Source organism: Myxine glutinosa, chromosome 1 (genome assembly GCF_964187855.1).
Source record: "Myxine glutinosa chromosome 1, kmMyxGlut1.1, whole genome shotgun sequence".
Classification (NCBI taxonomy): Eukaryota; Metazoa; Chordata; class Myxini; order Myxiniformes; family Myxinidae; genus Myxine; species Myxine glutinosa.
Window position 1 is genome coordinate 390,437,529 of NC_136261.1, and position 18,155 is coordinate 390,455,683.

General features: G+C 43.7%; 1 protein-coding gene across 2 annotated transcripts in view; it reads left to right on the forward strand.

Moving 5' to 3' along the window:
• Positions 1–393: 393 nt before the first annotated feature.
• LOC137416538 (uncharacterized) overlaps positions 394–18,155 on the forward strand; it is a 67,166-nt gene continuing 49,404 nt past the window's right edge. The window contains exons 1-3 of one of the 2 annotated variants that reach the window (XM_068102160.2): positions 394–557; positions 1,019–1,219; positions 1,404–1,561. In XM_068102160.2, the coding sequence (XP_067958261.2) occupies positions 1,146–1,219; positions 1,404–1,561 (232 nt within the window). In that variant the 5' untranslated portion in view covers positions 394–557; positions 1,019–1,145. Of the gene's footprint in view, positions 558–1,018; positions 1,220–1,403; positions 1,562–18,155 lie in introns of those variants that run through there. The other variant, XM_068102166.2, reaches the window with a different exon arrangement.

Below are 18,155 nucleotides of genomic sequence, written 5' to 3' on the forward strand. Positions count from 1 at the left end.
CAGAGAGAGAGGCAGAGAGAGAGAGGCAGAGAGAGAGAGACAGAGAGAGAGAGAGAGGCAAAGAGAGAGAGGCAAAGAGAGAGAGGCAGAGAGAGAGGCAGAGGGAGAGAGAGAGGCAGAGAGAGAGAGAGAGAGAGAGGCAGAGAGAGAGAGGCAGAGAGAGGCAGAGAGAGGCAGAGAGAGAGAGAGGCAGAGAGAGAGGGGCAGAGAGAGAGAGAGAGGCAGAGAGAGAGGCAGAGAGAGGCAGAGAGAGAGGCAGAGAGAGAGAGAGGCAGAGAGAGAAAGAGGCAGAGAGAGAAAGAGGCAGAGAGAGAGAGGCAGAGAGAGGCAGAGAGAGAGCGAGAGAGAGAGAGGCAGAGAGAAGAGGCAGAGAGAGAGAGAGGCAGAGAGAAGAGGCAGAGAGAAGAGGCAGAGAGAGGCAGAGAGGCTTGTCGTTCATCCGAGCAGATTGTGCAGGATTTCAAGAGAATGAATCACTCCGTTATTCATTCTGCGTGCCCCAACGATAAAACGACGATTCAACAACTTATCTAAGAACCATACCAAGGGATTGAAAGGTTCGTAGAGCGGTAATTTATGTGGGAAGGACGAAGAAGCCACTAATTAATATCGTGTTGCACGTCGGTGCACCATGCACGTGAAAGGGGGGCATTTATTTATTATGTACGCAAGTTTATTGGCGTATTTGTTTTCCTCCTGTCCAACTCCTCATCCTATCAGCCCCAACTCTCCCATAACTCTCTTTTCATTTACTTTTAAACTTTTTCAAACTTAGAAACGTCCAACGTGTGTCAACGTGTGTGCCAGCTGTTACCTTTGGGGAGTTTGTGCTTTACCTATTTAAATGAGCCTCGACTCTTGGAATACGTAAGCTTATGAGCAAACTCAACCTTGTATAAATTACCCTTGTCGCTAAAGTAACGCGGGAGGAGTTTCTAAATTTCTATCCCATTCGTTCTTTTTTCACTCGTTATGTTTTTGCATCCTTCCTTTTTCTCCACCCCACCCGTATCACCAGCACCCATCACCCCAACCTGCACCTCCTCCCTCAACCGTGCTGCCTCTGGCCACGCCAGGCTCCGCCCTCCGCTTGTCCCCGCCCACCGTCTCCCAGCGCCGTCCAATCGCGTTCGAGTGGAGGACGAATGCGTCCTGAAGCAGTGAACGCTTTACGTCTGGAGCTGGACCTTTATCTCGAGTTCGCTGCTCCGACTACCAGGTAGGCGTCCGCCCGAGGCCTTTGTTTCCCCATCTGACCCAACACCTGCTCCCGAGCTCAACTTTAGAGTTTTCAATGCCCGGAGGTTTCCGACTTCGGTGTTTCATGTTCGTTTCTTTAATTCGCTCTTCCTCTTCGCTCCTCATTGATCCCCTCGATCTTTTGGAACTTCTCGTCAACTCAGGTGCGATTCTTCTTCTTCGTCTTCCTCGTCGCTCTACCTGACTCTCCGCTACCTGTCGTGTCCTCGAAAGAATCACCAAGGTTGTCTGAGTGGTCCCTGTAACCGTCGTGGGAAGAACCTGCGCAGGGAGGAGTTGGACATGAACAATCAGATGAAAGGTACGAAACCCAGGTGTTCTCAGTCTCAGAGGGCCCGGTGGGGTGGGTGTTGCTTGAATACTATTAGTAGATCAGACAGGTGGGGTGGGGAGGTTGAATTGGTACATGCTCAGTTTAATTTCTGCAATTATAACGTCACAAAGTTCTGTTAAAAGACATGAACCTTCCATTCTAGAAGAAAAAAAACCATGGACTGCTGGAAAAGACGTGCCTGGTCAGGTCACACATTACTAATTTGACCTCTGTGGTTCAAACCCCATCATTAATAATGTTAAGAGTCATAATTATATAATTCCTGTGATATTATCCACCAGGTAATGGATGAACGTGGAAGATCCTAACAACTTACCTTGCTAATTATTTATATTGCTGAACTTTAGGATACCTGTTGAGAACACTGCTCCAAACTACCCCCACTCCTAACCTTCATTCATTTGCAGCTCATCTCCTCTCTCCCCCTTTGCCCCTCCTTGTGTCTGTTGACCCTTTGCCTCCTGTTGCACATTCTATCCTCAAGCCTCAACACCTGTAATGAAATAAAATGAATTGTGCACGTTGGAGGCCGTTCTGCCCAACTTTTAAAAATGGGCACCGAGTTCTGGAGGGGAAGATGACCCGGACCCCTCAGAGATGGTTTCACCTTCCATGAGCCCTGCCAGGGTCACGGGACATCTGTGCCAAGTATTTGCTTTCCACAGCAGCAAGTGCATGCTGTGGGGGTCAAGCCTTGACCTTTTACATTGTCTCGGCATGCCTGTCCATCAGTGCTTCACTTCGCAGCCGTCGGAACACCGGGCCACCAGTCATTGGCTCACGGAGCCATAACACCCGGGCTTGAATCGCGCAGCTTGTGCCTGGCGGTTTGTTTTGGGGGCAGGCTGCCCATCTGGTGCCCAGCTGTCTGCTTCGGTCTAGTGCTCGGTGCATTTGGGTCGTGCCTGGAATGGAGTGTCGGCGCAAAAAGTTTTTCGCTTCTTTGGAAGCATTCCAAGGTGGAGGAGATTATCTAGACTTGGATGTGAAAATGTGGGAAGGAGAAAAAAAGTTCCGTACCTCAAATTCCATCGGGCCATCGCTGCACATTGTAGATCTGTCAAATTGTCCTGAACGTGGGGTTATGATTCAGGGTCTTCAGTGGAAATGGATAGGGGTAAAAATCTGTCCTGTTTGTATTTATTATCACGAGTTTAACCCCTCCCGTGCAAAAGTGCAAAAAGCATGGGTTTTAACCCCTCCCGCTTCCACACGTTTATCTGGCATGTACCTCTTCCTTCCTCCTTCAAATCTCATTCCCTTTTTCCTCTCCCAATTCCCCCCTTCTAAATTCCCCTATAAGTTCCGTCGAACACTTTGCAGACGTAATATGTAGATCTATGGCTAGCGAAGGAATGAGGCCATCTGCCAAAGCATGCCTGAGCCACATGGTTTTTTAAAACATTGTACTTAAAATTTGTAAAGGGACGTCTGTGGATAAAGGAATGGAATGAAATTTTGTATTATATTGTCAATTTTTTATGTCACCTGTCTTATGTGGCCAATTTTTCCCAGACATTAGGATACTGTTTAATATATGAACAACCTTGATTGCACACAAACGCCTGTTTAATGCCGTTTTCATTATACGGGCGAAGCAGAGCAGGTGGCCACATTGCACAGGTTTTGCGGTAACCCTTGGATGATGAACATCTATCTATAATTCCAGTAATCTCTGTGTGTCTGTGTGTCTGTGTGTTTGTTTGTTTGTCTGTGACCGCTGTTTCTCGACAACCACGGGTCCGATATACTTGAAACTTGCCAGGTATATTGCTGGGGACCCGAGGATGTGCCTTTTCAAGGTTTCATATTAATCGGAGAAGTAGTTACCGAGCTATGGCGATTTCTTTACCAAACCCCGCAAGCCGTTCGCTTTGGACCAAACCATTTCATGTAAATAGAGGGGGGGGGATTGTCACCGTACTCGCAAGCCGTTCGCTTTGGACCAAACCATTTCATGTAAATAGAGGGGGGGGATTGTCACCGTACTCGCAAGCCGTTCGCTTTGGCTTTGCGAATGGACCAAACCATTTCATGTAAATAGAGGGGGGGGATATAATTTTAGATATATATATAGTACGGGCATGCCCTAGTATTTTAAAATAAGATTATGCTTTGTAATGTTTTTTTATTTATTTATTTATTTATTTAAATTAAGCAAGATTTGGAAATTACTCGTCCGAGTAATTCGGAACTTTATAATAAGTGACGAGGGGTGGTCATAATGTTCTAGGAATGGGATAGTGACAATAGTCCAAGTAATGCTCTCGTTATTTTGTTATTTACCGTACCTTACAAGTACATACATGTATTCAGAAATTGGAAACCCAACCAAGAATTGCGTTTTATAGACGGTACTAGTAAAAAGCCCGTCAAATAGGATGGGTTGGAACAGTTTATTTGATGGTGCAGCCTCGTGAGCGTGCCAAAGTTTGAAGCCTCGGCCGAGTGTCAGGTGTGCTTATATCTCCTTTATTTATTGGACATCATACGGATGTAAATGAACATTCGTTTTAGTCTGCATGTGTTTCACATCATGTGCAGTCAATTTCACCTCCCTGCCCCTTATATTTATTGTTCTTTTAAAAAACGCTCCTGTACACCGCTCTTGAGGCTCGGTTTGGAAGACGATTCAACGTCTTGAAATCAAAGATCTTTGAAGTCAAAGACGATTCATCTACAATTTCAATACAAGAAACATAATTACTCTTTTATGGAAAATGTTAAGTTTGTTTTATCCGCAAAAACAGACCGTATTGAACACAAATTCGTGTTAAAAGATTTGAATTCCAAATCTATCTTTATGAAGGAGGACAGACATCTGTACAAACATACAAACTGACATTGTATTTTATATGGTAGATATTTTTGTAATGGGAACGGGCCTCCCCAAGGACTGAGGTTCAACCATAGATGAACTTCGCAGGATGAGCCTCGAGTGAGGGGAGATGCCACACTTTGGGGATACCTCACGAGCACAGGAGTAATTATATATAATCATCAAATTTAGTTTGTGCACCAATATTTTGGCACGCTTGTATTTCTGAACAATAATTTGGTTGACGCTTGATGTGCAGCCGTGTCTGACAAACGACAGCGGCGTGGGTAAATGTATATTGTGCGTTTAATTGTAAGAGGGGAGAGGGACACAATAAGCAATAAATAAATGGAAGAAAAGACAGATTAACCTGTTGGATCGTTTGCACAATGTACAGAAAACTTGTACAGAAAAGTTGTTCAGAAAACTTGTACAGAAAACTTGTACAGAAAACTTGTACAGAAAACTTGTACAGAAAACCTGTACAGAAAACCTGTACAGAAAACCTGTACAGAAAACCTGTACAAAAAACCTGTACAGAAAACTTGTCCAGAAAACTTGTCCAGAAAACTTGTCCAGAAAACTTGTCCAGAAAACGTGTCCAGAAAACGTGTCCAGAAAACGTGTCCAGAAAACGTGTCCAGAAAACGTGTCCAGAAAACGTGTCCAGAAAACGTGTCCAGAAAACGTGTCCAGAAAACGTGTCCAGAAAACGTGTCCAGAAAACGTGTCCAGAAAACGTGTCCAGAAAACGTGTCCACAAAACGTGTCCACAAAACGTGTCCACAAAACGTGTCCACAAAACGTGTCCAGAAAACGTGTCCAGAAAACGTGTCCAGAAAACGTGTCCAGAAAACGTGTCCAGAAAACGTGTCCAGAAAACGTGTCCAGAAAACGTGTCCAGAAAACGTGTCCAGAAAACGTGTCCAGAAAACGTGTCCAGAAAACGTGTCCAGAAAACGTGTCCAGAAAACGTGTCCAGAAAACGTGTCCAGAAAACGTGTCCAGAAAACGTGTCCAGAAAACGTGTCCAGAAAACTTGTCCAGAAAACTTGTCCAGAAAACTTGTCGAGAAAACTTGTCGAGAAAACTTGTCGAGAAAACTTGTCGAGAAAACTTGTGGAGAAAACATGTGGAGAAAACTTGTGGAGAAAACTTGTGGAGAAAACTTGTGGAGAAAACATGTGGAGAAAACTTGTGGAGAAAACTTGTGGAGAAAAGTTGTGGAGAAAACTTGTGGAGAAAACTTGTGGAGAAAACATGTGGAGAAAACTTGTGGAGAAAACTTGTGGAGAAAACTTGTGGAGAAAACTTGTGGAGAAAACTTGTGGAGAAAACTTGTGGAGAAAACTTGTGGAGAAAACTTGTGGAGAAAACTTGTGGAGAAAACCTGTGGAGAAAACCTGTGGAGAAAACTTGTGCAGAAAAGTTGTGGAGAAAACTTGTGGAGAAAACTTGTGGAGAAAACTTGTGGAGAAAACTTGTGGAGAAAACTTGTGGAGAAAACTTGTGGAGAAAACTTGTGGAGAAAACTTGTGGAGAAAACTTGTGGAGAAAACTTGTGGAGAAAACTTGTGGAGAAAACTTGTTGAGAAAACTTGTTGAGAAAACTTGTGGAGAAAAATTGTGGAGAAAACTTGTGGAGAAAACTTGTGGAGAAAACTTGTGGAGAAAACTTGTGGAGAAAACTTGTGGAGAAAACTTGTGGAGAAAACTTGTGGAGAAAACTTGTGGAGAAAACTTGTGGAGAAAACTTGTGGAGAAAACTTGTGGAGAAAACTTGTGGAGAAAACTTGTGGAGAAAACTTGTGGAGAAAACTTGTGGAGAAAACTTGTGGAGAAAACTTGTGGAGAAAACTTGTGGAGAAAACCTGTGGAGAAAACCTGTGGAGAAAACTTGTGCAGAAAACTTGTGGAGAAAACTTGTGGAGAAAACTTGTGGAGAAAACTTGTGGAGAAAACTTGTGGAGAAAACTTGTGGAGAAAACTTGTGGAGAAAACTTGTGGAGAAAACTTGTGGAGAAAACTTGTGGAGAAAACTTGTGGAGAAAACTTGTGGAGAAAACTTGTGGAGAAAACTTGTTGAGAAAACTTGTTGAGAAAACTTGTGGAGAAAAATTGTGGAGAAAACTTGTGGAGAAAACTTGTGGAGAAAACTTGTGGAGAAAACTTGTGGAGAAAACTTGTGGAGAAAACTTGTGGAGAAAACTTGTGGAGAAAACTTGTGGAGAAAACTTGTGGAGAAAACTTGTGGAGAAAACTTGTGGAGAAAACTTGTGGAGAAAACTTGTGGAGAAAACTTGTGGAGAAAACTTGTGGAGAAAACTTGTGGAGAAAACTTGTGGAGAAAACTTGTGGAGAAACCTTGTGGAGAAAACTTGTGGAGAAAACTTGTGGAGAAAACTTGTGGAGAAAACTTATGGAGAAAACTTGTGGAGAAAACTTGTTGAGAAAACTTGTTGAGAAAACTTGTGGAGAAAACTTGTGGAGAAAACTTGTGGAGAAAACTTGTGGAGAAAACTTGTGGAGAAAACTTGTGGAGAAAACTTGTGGAGAAAACTTGTGGAGAAAACTTGTGGAGAAAACTTGTGGAGAAAACTTGTGGAGAAAACTTGTGGAGAAAACCTGTGGAGAAAACCTGTGGAGAAAACTTGTGCAGAAAACTTGTGGAGAAAACTTGTGGAGAAAACTTGTGGAGAAAACTTGTGGAGAAAACTTGTGGAGAAAACTTGTGGAGAAAACTTGTGGAGAAAACTTGTGGAGAAAACTTGTGGAGAAAACTTGTGGAGAAAACTTGTGGAGAAAACTTGTGGAGAAAACTTGTGGAGAAAACTTGTGGAGAAAACTTGTGGAGAAAACTTGTTGAGAAAACTTGTTGAGAAAACTTGTGGAGAAAAATTGTTGAGAAAACTTGTGGAGAAAACTTGTGGAGAAAACTTGTGGAGAAAACTTGTGGAGAAAACTTGTGGAGAAAACTTGTGGAGAAAACTTGTGGAGAAAACTTGTGGAGAAAACTTGTGGAGAAAACTTGTGGAGAAAACTTGTGGAGAAAACTTGTGGAGAAAACTTGTGGAGAAAACTTGTGGAGAAAACTTGTGGAGAAAACTTGTGGAGAAAACTTGTGGAGAAAACTTGTGGAGAAAACTTGTGGAGAAAACTTGTGGAGAAAACTTGTGGGGAAAACTTGTGGAGAAAACTTGTGGAGAAAACTTGTGGAGAAAACTTGTTGAGAAAACTTGTTGAGGAAACTTGTTGAGAAAACTTGTGGAGAAAACTTGTTGAGAAAACTTGTTGAGAAAACTTGTTGAGAAAACTTGTGGAGAAAACTTGTTCAGACAAACTTGTTCAAAAAACTTGTACAGACAGCTTGTTCAGAATGTTTGCTTGAGTGCTTAAGCCACTTGGTGAGTGCTCTACAATAAACTTGGCAACTGAACACACCCCAGAAGTAAAATATTGTTGCGGATATGGGATTTACATCCGTCCATATCCGCTTGTAAATATTCCCCTATTTCCTCAGTACTTCCCAACTATCCCCAATTCCCCATTCCCTAGTCCCATTTTCTGTAAACAACACTCTGTAGACCCGACCTCCCCCTATTTCCCCCATTAAATGTCGCATCCAGGTCCACCGCATCTCACGTAGACAACTATAGGACATCTTGCTAGTTATTTTTAGTGTATGTCAGTTAAGGACTCGTTTCCATTAATTCTGACTCTTCGTTGCACCAGAATGTGATTGTATGGCACCGTTAGGAAGTTTAGGACCTCCTAATACCTCCCCGCAGCTCTTCCTCACGGTTCAGCAACAACAACAACAACAACAATGGCGGCGGCGCGGGGAGTGTGCGTCCTCACTCCGGCTTGGTTGGTAGGGGGTGTTGGGAGTGCACCATGCCTTTCCAACGAGCCGCCATCGAGCATGTGTTTGACGGGGTTACCAAGTAGGGGCTCGCTGTCAGCTCCTCGTCAAGGGCGGAGCCCGGTAACCCCCGCACCCAATAGAAGCGGCGGACCGATCCCATCTGGGGCGGAGCCAATGAGCCGAGGGCGTGTCACTCCCCGCTGAGCATGCGCAGGAAGAGGGAGGTGACGTCAGATGCGCCCTGAGCTTGGAGAGAGAAGGACGCCACCTCCGAGCGCTGTGACACCTCCCTGCATCTTTTGGACCGTGCTTTATCCTGTCCCTGAGCCAAGGTGCACCTTGTGCTATCAACCGACCTGTCCTTCCCTGCCATCAATCCCTGTGTAAGTCAGTCTTGTTCCGTTTGTCTGTGGTCTGTCGGGGATAGATAAGATTGTGTCTAAGTGCCTATCTCTTCTGTGTCTTTACCTCATTACCTTGTAATCTACCCCTTTTCTCCCCCACTAATTATATCCTCCTCCGGAGGTCTTGAGAACTGTACCCCTTGAGTCGTTTCATCTATCCCAGTCGTTGTGTCCTTTCCAATCATTGATTTAGCATAGCGCGATTTGGTCAACGTCGGGTAGAATGGGGTGAGTTGGGGAAGAATCGGGGGAACAGTTAGGTCGCGGCAATACCACCGCTCGGTAAATAACATCTAATCCGCGATCCGTAACAATATATATATATATATATATATATATATATATAACCACAAAAATAATAGAACGTCCAAGGAATAATTTCCTTTTTGTCCATTTCGTTCACCAAGAAAACTTCATTATTTTGTAAACAAATTATCTTACAAAATGGAACCTCAGCCTCATTACTAATTCATACGTAGCAAGTTGGAGGTGACAAAATACGGGTTGGATAGGAATCGAATGTGGGTTTTATTTATTTATTAGTGGTTATCGGAAATGAAGTGATACTGCGGGTCGAATCCTGGAGGGTTTTGATGTGGCCTTTGGTGAGGGAAACCTCGAGGCATCACACAGCCTTGCATATTGTCCTCATTGTCCAAATAATTGGGGAGTTTAAGAGAACAAAGTAACGAAAGTAATGCAAAACTGAAAACCAACAACCAAAATAGACTGAAACAAGAGCAGAAATGCTTTGCAATACATGTCCTCTACCAGTGTGATATTTCCAAGTCCAAAAGGGGCATAGCTCTAAAAATTTGACGAAATGCCCTGAAACTCGAACTTGCTCTGTAACATGTCATGATGAAGCCATGTACCAAGTACCAAGTACATGTACCAAGTTTCAGTTGAATATGTTATTAAAGGGTATGGGAAAGAAATCTGAAAAACCATAGGTGGGACGGACGGACGGAGAGCAAACCTATAGTCCCCTTTGGTGAAACCGGTAGGGGACTAATAATGGAAAAAACTGGAAAGCAGAGTGATACCTTGCATATTGGCTCGAGGTCGCTCGAGGTCTAATCAGTCCGTGTGTTAATCTTTGTGAGGGAGAAGGAGGGATGTGGTCTTGGAGTTGGGAAGGGGGAGGGATGTGGTCTTGGAGTTGGGAAGGGGGAGGGATGTGGACTTCGAGTTGGTAGGAGAGAGGAATGCGGAGTTGGGTGGGGGGAAGGAATTCAGACTTGGAGTGCAAGGGTAGGAGGGATGTGGACTTGAATAAGAAAGGCGTTGAGGACTCCAAGTCACATATTACATTAAGCGGAATTTCCACGGGTCCCTGCCATTATGCTGTGAAAGGAAATTCCTGTCAAACTCCCAAAATAATTCCACACTCTATCGGGAACTAATCCCCTAACAATAGTCTGGAGAGACCGGGTTATCTGCTAATATACAGACTTGGCATTTAATATGGAATTTTTTTTTTCTTGACTTGGGTTTACTTTCTTAACTCAGTATATCAATCTGGTGAGTTTCTTTTACACTTTGGTGATTTATTTGTTGAAAGAACCATGTCACTGATTGTCTGTCGCAGCTAGAAGTCAACAACAGGATTATATCACAGGTGGCCTGACAAAATGTACGGACAGGTACATTTGATGATTGGCTTCACAGTCGGGTATGCAAGGGTTGTTGCATTCTGTATTAGTGGAAAACAACTGCTGCACGTCTCCAAAGGTTATTGCCGCTTCCTCTGGAGATGGTCCGTCAACTCGACAATGCTGTTTGTCATGGAGTGGTGGCTTTACGAAATTACGGCATGAAATGGCGTGCTATTGCTCGGCAGTATGGCATCACTCAAGGTCAGGTGTCAAAGATCCTGAAACGAAATGCTCAGAGGGGTGTCACTACTCCAATACCGAGGCCAGGACGTCCCCGCAGAACCACAAGGAGGGATGATCGCCAGCTGCACCGGTTAGTCCGCAATGGCCGTACCAAGTCAGCTAATCGGCTTAGGGCTGAGTGGCAGCAACTGACAAATGTGCCTGTATCCAGAAGGCTAGTCAAGCAACGACTGGTTCAAGCAGGCTATCGTGCCAGGCGTCCCCTGAGAAAGCCACGCCTGACCAGACAACACCGCCAGCGCCGATTGCAGTGGGCCAGAGAGCACCGTCAATGGCAGCCAGGACACTGGAATCACGTGATCTTCAGTGACGAGTCTAGATTTCTGGTCTATCGTCAAGATGGCCGCGTCCGGGTGCGCAGACAAGTGCATGAAGCCTACAACAAAGATTGTATAGTGCCAAGAGTCCAAGCTGGAGGTGGTGGGGTGACCGTTTGGGCTGCTTTTCATGCAGGGGGCAAAACTGACCTGGTTGTTCTGAATGGAAACCTGAACCAGTTCAAGTACAGGGCCATTCTGGAAGAAACATTGCTTCCATTTGCTCGTGCAGCCTTTCGAGGAAACTTTGTCTTCCAAGATGACAATGCACGGCCTCATCGTGCTCGCATGATCCAACACTTTCTTGCTGACTGTGGTGTAGAGCATATGGAGTGGCCTGCCATGTCCCCGGATATGAATCCGATAGAGAACTTGTGGGCAGAATTAACACGTCAAATCGACCACTTGGACCAGCAGCCGACCTCTGTGCGTGAATTGCAGCAGGCTATTGTCACTGCATGGCAAGCGATTCCTGTCCAAACCTTGGCAAATCTCGTGAACAGCATGCCTCGACGTGTACGTGCTCTCCTGAATGCTCGTGGGGGTTACACGAAGGACTGAACTGTAATTTTACTGTCCGTAATCCCAGTCATAATTGAACTTTTGTTTTCGTTAAAAAAAATTTTTTGCTAATGTGTAAAATAAACAGATACTTCTGGAAAACGTACAGAAGTTTAACACAGTACTGTCCATGAATTGAGTTTGATATCAGTTTACATCACTTTCAAGGATCAATTTATTTGTTTCGAAATGTCAAATGTGGTTTTTGTTTCTTTTAAAGGTCACATTAACAAAATCTAGAATAATTTCAACAAAATTCCAATGAACTTTTGGTTCTAAGACATCTTGAAAAGTAAGTTCACCCCCACAAAAAAAATATTCCATTTTAAATGCCAAGTCTGTATATACACCAGCGAGGTACCCATGCTATGCATATGAGAGAGGATGCAATCTCAGTAAAAGGTTTGCACCAATAAATTCCACATTTTTGTGCCACCTTCAGTCGAATGTCAGGCATAGACAGCCAGTTCATTGTTTCCACACGTGGACAATGGCGAAACTACAAATGCGGAATCCGCAAATGTCATGGTTGGAAACCCTCACGTCATTTCCTCATTCTGCTTTAAACTCAATCTTTCTATATTGTCATTCCAAACAGCATCATTTCAATCACAAACTAGAACGGCAATCGGTAGAGCGCATACCTCCACCAGGCTGAACACCAGGCAGAACACTGTTAAGCCGGAACTGGATTCGGACCGAAACTAAATCTAATCCGCTTGTTCTTCTCACCGAACCAACTCATTCCCCAAGTGTCGCCATAACTCCACAACTTTTTGAAATATGTTATATATCGATTTTCCCCCGATCTCTCAATGGTGAAGAATCATTTAGAAAATTAAATAATTCTTGTATCCCAATCCATATTCAGATCATCACCAAAATCTAATCGATTCGTCCTTGTCACACACCCAACCTCTCCACTAACGTTCGTCCAAATCCGTCCACAACTTTTTGAGATATCTTGTTCACAGACAAACTGAGAGACTGGTGAAAACATAACCTCCTTCCATCTTTGGTGGTGCTATAGCATTATTATTAATACTATAACATTAATATAACAAAATGCAATGTTACAAACAATTGAGGTAAACAAATATATAAATCCTTTCTCACTTGATAACCAACACAGATTAATCTGCTGGTGAGAAAGGGCGGATTTGAAACACTTCGTACTAATCGAAAGTCAAAATCATAATTGTATTGAGGAATATATTGTTACAGACGTGGCTTAGATGTTATTTACCGAGCGGTTTGGTATGACCACGTCTGCACAAGTTACCCGATTATACCCGAACGTTGACTAATCGCGCTACGCTAGGTCAATGAAGGAAAAGACACACGGCTGGGATTAAAATGACACGACACCATGGATACGGTTCTCAAGACCTCCGGAGGAGATTATATTCGTTCGGAAGGTCAGATTACAGGGACGAGAGGTACAGCATAGAAAGACAAGCACTTAGACACAATCTTATATTAACCCCAACAGACGACAGATAAACGGGACAAAAGGCTGACTCACACGGGGATTGATGGCTAGGAAAGGCAGGATCGATGGCTCCAGGTGCACCTGGGCTCAGGGACAGAATCGACCCGGTCCGGTCCAGAGATGCGGGAGGTCTCACAGCGCTCGAGGTAGTGACTTGCTCTTCTTCAAGCTGGGGGCGCATCTCACCTCACATCCGGTGAGTCGCTTCGTATATCCGGCGGGGAGTGACACGCCCTCGGCTCGTTAGCTCCGCCTCGTGGAATCGGCACGTTGCTTCTCATTGGGTGCGTGCGGGGGGGGGTTACCGGCTCCGCCCTTGACGAGGAGCTGACAAGGAGCCCCTTCGTGGTAACCCCGTGGAGCGCATGGTCCGGAGCGCATTGTCAATGGCGGCTAACCGAGCCGGTGTGATGACGCACACTCCCCCCGCGCAGCGTCGTTGTTGTTGTCATTGTTGTTGTAGTTGTAGTTGTAGTTGTAGTTGTTGTTGTTGTTGTTTGGGGAAGAAGATGGAAGGGGGTATGGGAAAGGTCCTAAACTCACTACTGGTGCCATGTAATCACATTCTGGTGCAACGAAGAGTCATAATTAATGGAAACGAGTCCTTAACTGACATAGACTAAGAATAACTAGCAAGATGTCCGAAAGTTGTCTACGTGAGATGCGGTGGACCTGGGCACGACATTTAATGGGGGAAAAAGGGGGAAGGTCGGCTCTACTGATTGTTGTTTACAGACAATGGGACTAGGGAATGGGGGATTGGGGATAGTTGGGGAGTATTGGGGAAATAGGGGAATATTTACAAGCGGATATGGAGGCCAAATTCCATATTCGCAACAATATGAAATATCTCACGTACCTTATGACATCCACTGGGACCCCAAAAATTTCCACAGAAGTTTTGGCGGGGCTTTCTCCAAAACTGAGGGAGTAATTTTGGGACTGCTGGATGGACACTCCTGTTTTATAGTATCAATTTGATAAGGTATATATCCATAGCTAGACCGTGGTAAGTGTAATATGGTCAGTGTTTTGAGTAGTGGTTAGATTGACATGTAATAGGGACCCGTCATGTTAAGTCGTTTGTTACATGTCATGCTGAGAAGGCAGCAGATGTAATTTATAGATAGAGTAAACCTTATAAAATGTGGGCGTGAACACCTCATGTAGTAGGCGGGTCTAGTAAGTGAGAACTCATGAGACACCTCTGTTTGGCCATCACACATCTGTCTGGCCAGTGTATGTCAGCCATGGTAGCATAATGTGCCGTGGAGACACAAGTGCCATCTACATTTATTTTTATAGGGGCCATTTATATATGGCGAGAGCAGGGGACTCTTCCCAGGGGGAGAAGATCAGGAGAGTCCTGGCTTATGCGAGGGAGAGAGATCATGAGAGGACCTTGTGTGAGAAGGAGATCGTGAGAAACATGGTGTGAGGAAGGAGGACAAAAAGATACCTCGCTTGAGGAAAGAGGAGAGAGACCTCGCTTGAGGAAAGAGAAGGAGAGAGACCTCGCTTAAGGAGGACAAGAGATATGTGGATACGATAAAGAGGCCTCGTTGTTGAAGTATAGCACAAAAGCCTTGTGTGGAAAGAGGCCTTGCTAGAAGGATGGAGGTGGAGGGGCCCATAAGGCCTCGTGGAGGAAGTGGATCATCGCTGGATTCTACACCAAGCACCATTTATTTTCATTGTGCTCGTGTTGGCTTCGGAATCGTCCCACACTTGGTCCCCGAAGTGATCTGTTTTCAGCCTGCGTTCACCCCACCCACCAGATAAGGGAAGTCTCACCTATAATTGTTTTGTTGCATATGTGTGATCTGTGGCACCTTGTGGGTTAGGAATTGTTTTATTTCCAATTGTTGTACAGAAAAGTTTGAATATCCCCATTTACCTCTTTGTGTGTATTTGACTCGCTTGGTTCGTTCCATTCTTGTTTATAGCGTCTTGTTATCCTCTTCCGTGTTTACTTATAAATAAATCCTTTAAAAGGTAAGAAACATGATTCAGCTATCTGTTTCTGTGTGCGTTTCCCACCATTAATTCGGCATAATTGAAGTTCCTGGGTGAGCAGTAAAGTTCGAATGAATTAAATTAATGCAGTAAAATAGATAATAAAAGATCGTTCGGTGATCTCTGAGTCTAACTCGGCGCTGAGGTTCCTGTTTTAATGGGAACTTTAGATGTGACAATATGATTGGGGCCACTGGGATTATACTTCTTTTTGTAAGGTGCATCGAAATAAAAAAAAACAATTAGATCTACCCCGCCAATCAAGGAATAAACGAGCAAGAGCAGATCCCGTCTCAAGCGACGTTTAATCCACTTCCCAGCAAGATTCCTTAAACCAAATAGACCCCAAGCCTCAGCACGTGTCTGCTTTTGTTCCCGAAGGACAATCCATTTCTGGTCGCATGCTTCTTCTTCCGAATTCAATTCAATTCACAAAATTATATAGTTAGAGGATTCCTGCTTAATGATGGGTGCACTAAAAGGATACTCCTCCCGCCGTCCACCCTCAAATAACTAAAATGGGCAGAAAGGAAGGCACCAGACATGCTTGGGCACTGTGTGCTGCTGGATGGTGCAAACGACAAGATAAGGTGAGCAAAAAACAACAACGCTCGATCCTCAACACTCCTTCCACACATGTACAACGCCCAACAAAACCTCCACCAATCATGCATCACCCGCACATCACCATGACCAACCGCACACAGACCCAGCCATGTTCTTGTCCCGGAAACACAAAAACAAGAGCGAACACGCACAATAAATTGCCCCATCTTACTATAATTCACCAAATGTCCGTCTGTCCGTTTGAAGATACCGCAAAAATGGCTCAACCGATCGCAACAATATTTTGGGTGGGTATTCCTGGGACCCCTGGGAGTAAAATAGGCTATATTGTTTTTCCAAATTTTCCAGTTTTTCCAAACACGATGGAATAATATTTACCGATATGAACAGTGATGTGGCTTTTATTGAAATTCTACAAATACTGTTTAGATTTTGATGACAATTATGAACCTGCCACGAATGCGGAAGTGGACAGATGACGGCAATGCGCAGGTTTGATAATATCCCAATACAACTGTCATTCAATCGTAATGTTAAACGTTAATCGTGTTAATCGTTTTGTTGAAGTATCAATTGATGATTGGAATTGAGTGAATACAATTACGATATTGAATTCGTAATTGTGTTCACCCAACCGTACGTAACTTCACATCAGGATTTAAATTTTTGTTTATGTCACGAATGTTGTCAAAAGTTTATTTTTTATATTAATGTTATTTCATTTGTGATTGGAGTTATGCTGTTTGGAATGAAAAAAGAGATATCGAGTTCAAGTGAATGAGGAAATGCTGTGACAGTTTCTACTTTCTAAACATGAATTCACGGATCGCCTTATGCAGATTCGCCATTGAATGGGGATGGAACAAACGTACCCGTTTGTTTGCCAACGGGTACATTTTTCATGGAAGTCCTTCACGAACTTGCTGTCCATGTCTGACGTGTGACTGAAGGTGCTACATGAATGTGGAATTTATTGGTTTCATGCTTTAGCATTAGCCGTTTCTGCATTGTCTGCTTGCTTCTGGCCTCTCACCCATGCCCAGCACGGGTACCTCACTAGTACATATAATGCCAGATCACGAGTAAATAATAAAAAGGGCAGAGCAGACCATTGATGATGTGATTTGCATTTGTTGCTTAAGAATCAGTAAAATAAAAACACTCCCCAATTGACCTCTTGCACCGGCACGTGACCAGAAACGAATTGGCACCTCAGGATTAAAAGCAACACGTGCTGAGGCTCGGGGTCTATTGGCCTGAGGAAGCTCCCGGGGTTAGCGGCTGAAACGTCGCACGAGACCAGATCTGCTCTTGCTTGTTTATTACATAAATTAGCAGAGTAGATCTTGTTACATTTTGGTTGGATGTGCCTTTTCCTTAAAAAAAGAAAACAACCATATGTGTCATATATATATATATATATATATATATATATATATATATATATATATATATATATATATATATATATATATATATATATATATATATATATATACTGTATGTGTCACATATTGTTACGGAGACTGCCCCAGTGGGTTAATTGGGGATAGGTCGAGATAGTTATTTCTTAATTGGTGCTTAGATAGTGTGTCTCGTCAATTGCCATAATTATCTTGTCAAAATAATATTTTGGCTAGCCCCTTGTCCTCCCACCACCCTTCGTCTTTCATTGTTTACACTAGCACAGCCCGTGGTAAAAAGTCACGATATGAAAAAGGAAGCCTTTTAGTCTTGCAAGATAAGGTTGAAAGAGCTAAAAAAAGAAAAACCATATTTCTTAATAGCAAAGATGTTGCAGCACATCCTCGGTTCAAATTGATACCACGGTTCATTTTACACAATGAAACTTTTTACACAACCAACTTTCACTTCATATTTGTTTCTCTCCGAGGGGTGTTTCAGTTTAGGACAGACAGACAGGCGGCATACTTTTCATACATTTTCACTTGCACTTTTTTTACAATACCTTTCTGTTTTTTTGGTGAGTGGATGAGGTGGTTTTAACGGTGGGAAATGAACAAACACTGACAGCGTATTCATCTTTTAATGAGACCTTGAATACATCACAATCTTTACATATCACCCATCCATACACACCAATCACCCTTCCATACCCAAGAATCACCCACCCATACCCAACCATCACCCATCCATACCCAACATTCACCCATCCAAACACAACAATCGCCCATCCATACACTCCAATCACCCATCCATACACACCAATCACCTATCCATACCCAACATTCACCCATCCATATACAACAATCGCCCATCCATACACTCCAATCGCCCATCCATACCTAGCAATCACCCATCCATACACACCAATCTCCCAACCATACACTCCAATCGCCCATCCATACCTAGCAATCACCCATCCATACACACCAATCTCCCAACCATACACTCCAATCGCCCATCCGTACCGAGCAATCACACCAATCACCCATCCATACCCAATATTCGCCCATCCATATACAACAATTGCCCATCCGTACCCAACAAGCACCCATCCATACACAACAATCACCCATCCGTATCCACCAATTGCCCATCCATACACAACAATCACCCATCCATACCCAACAATTGTTTAGTACTCAAAATTCACCGA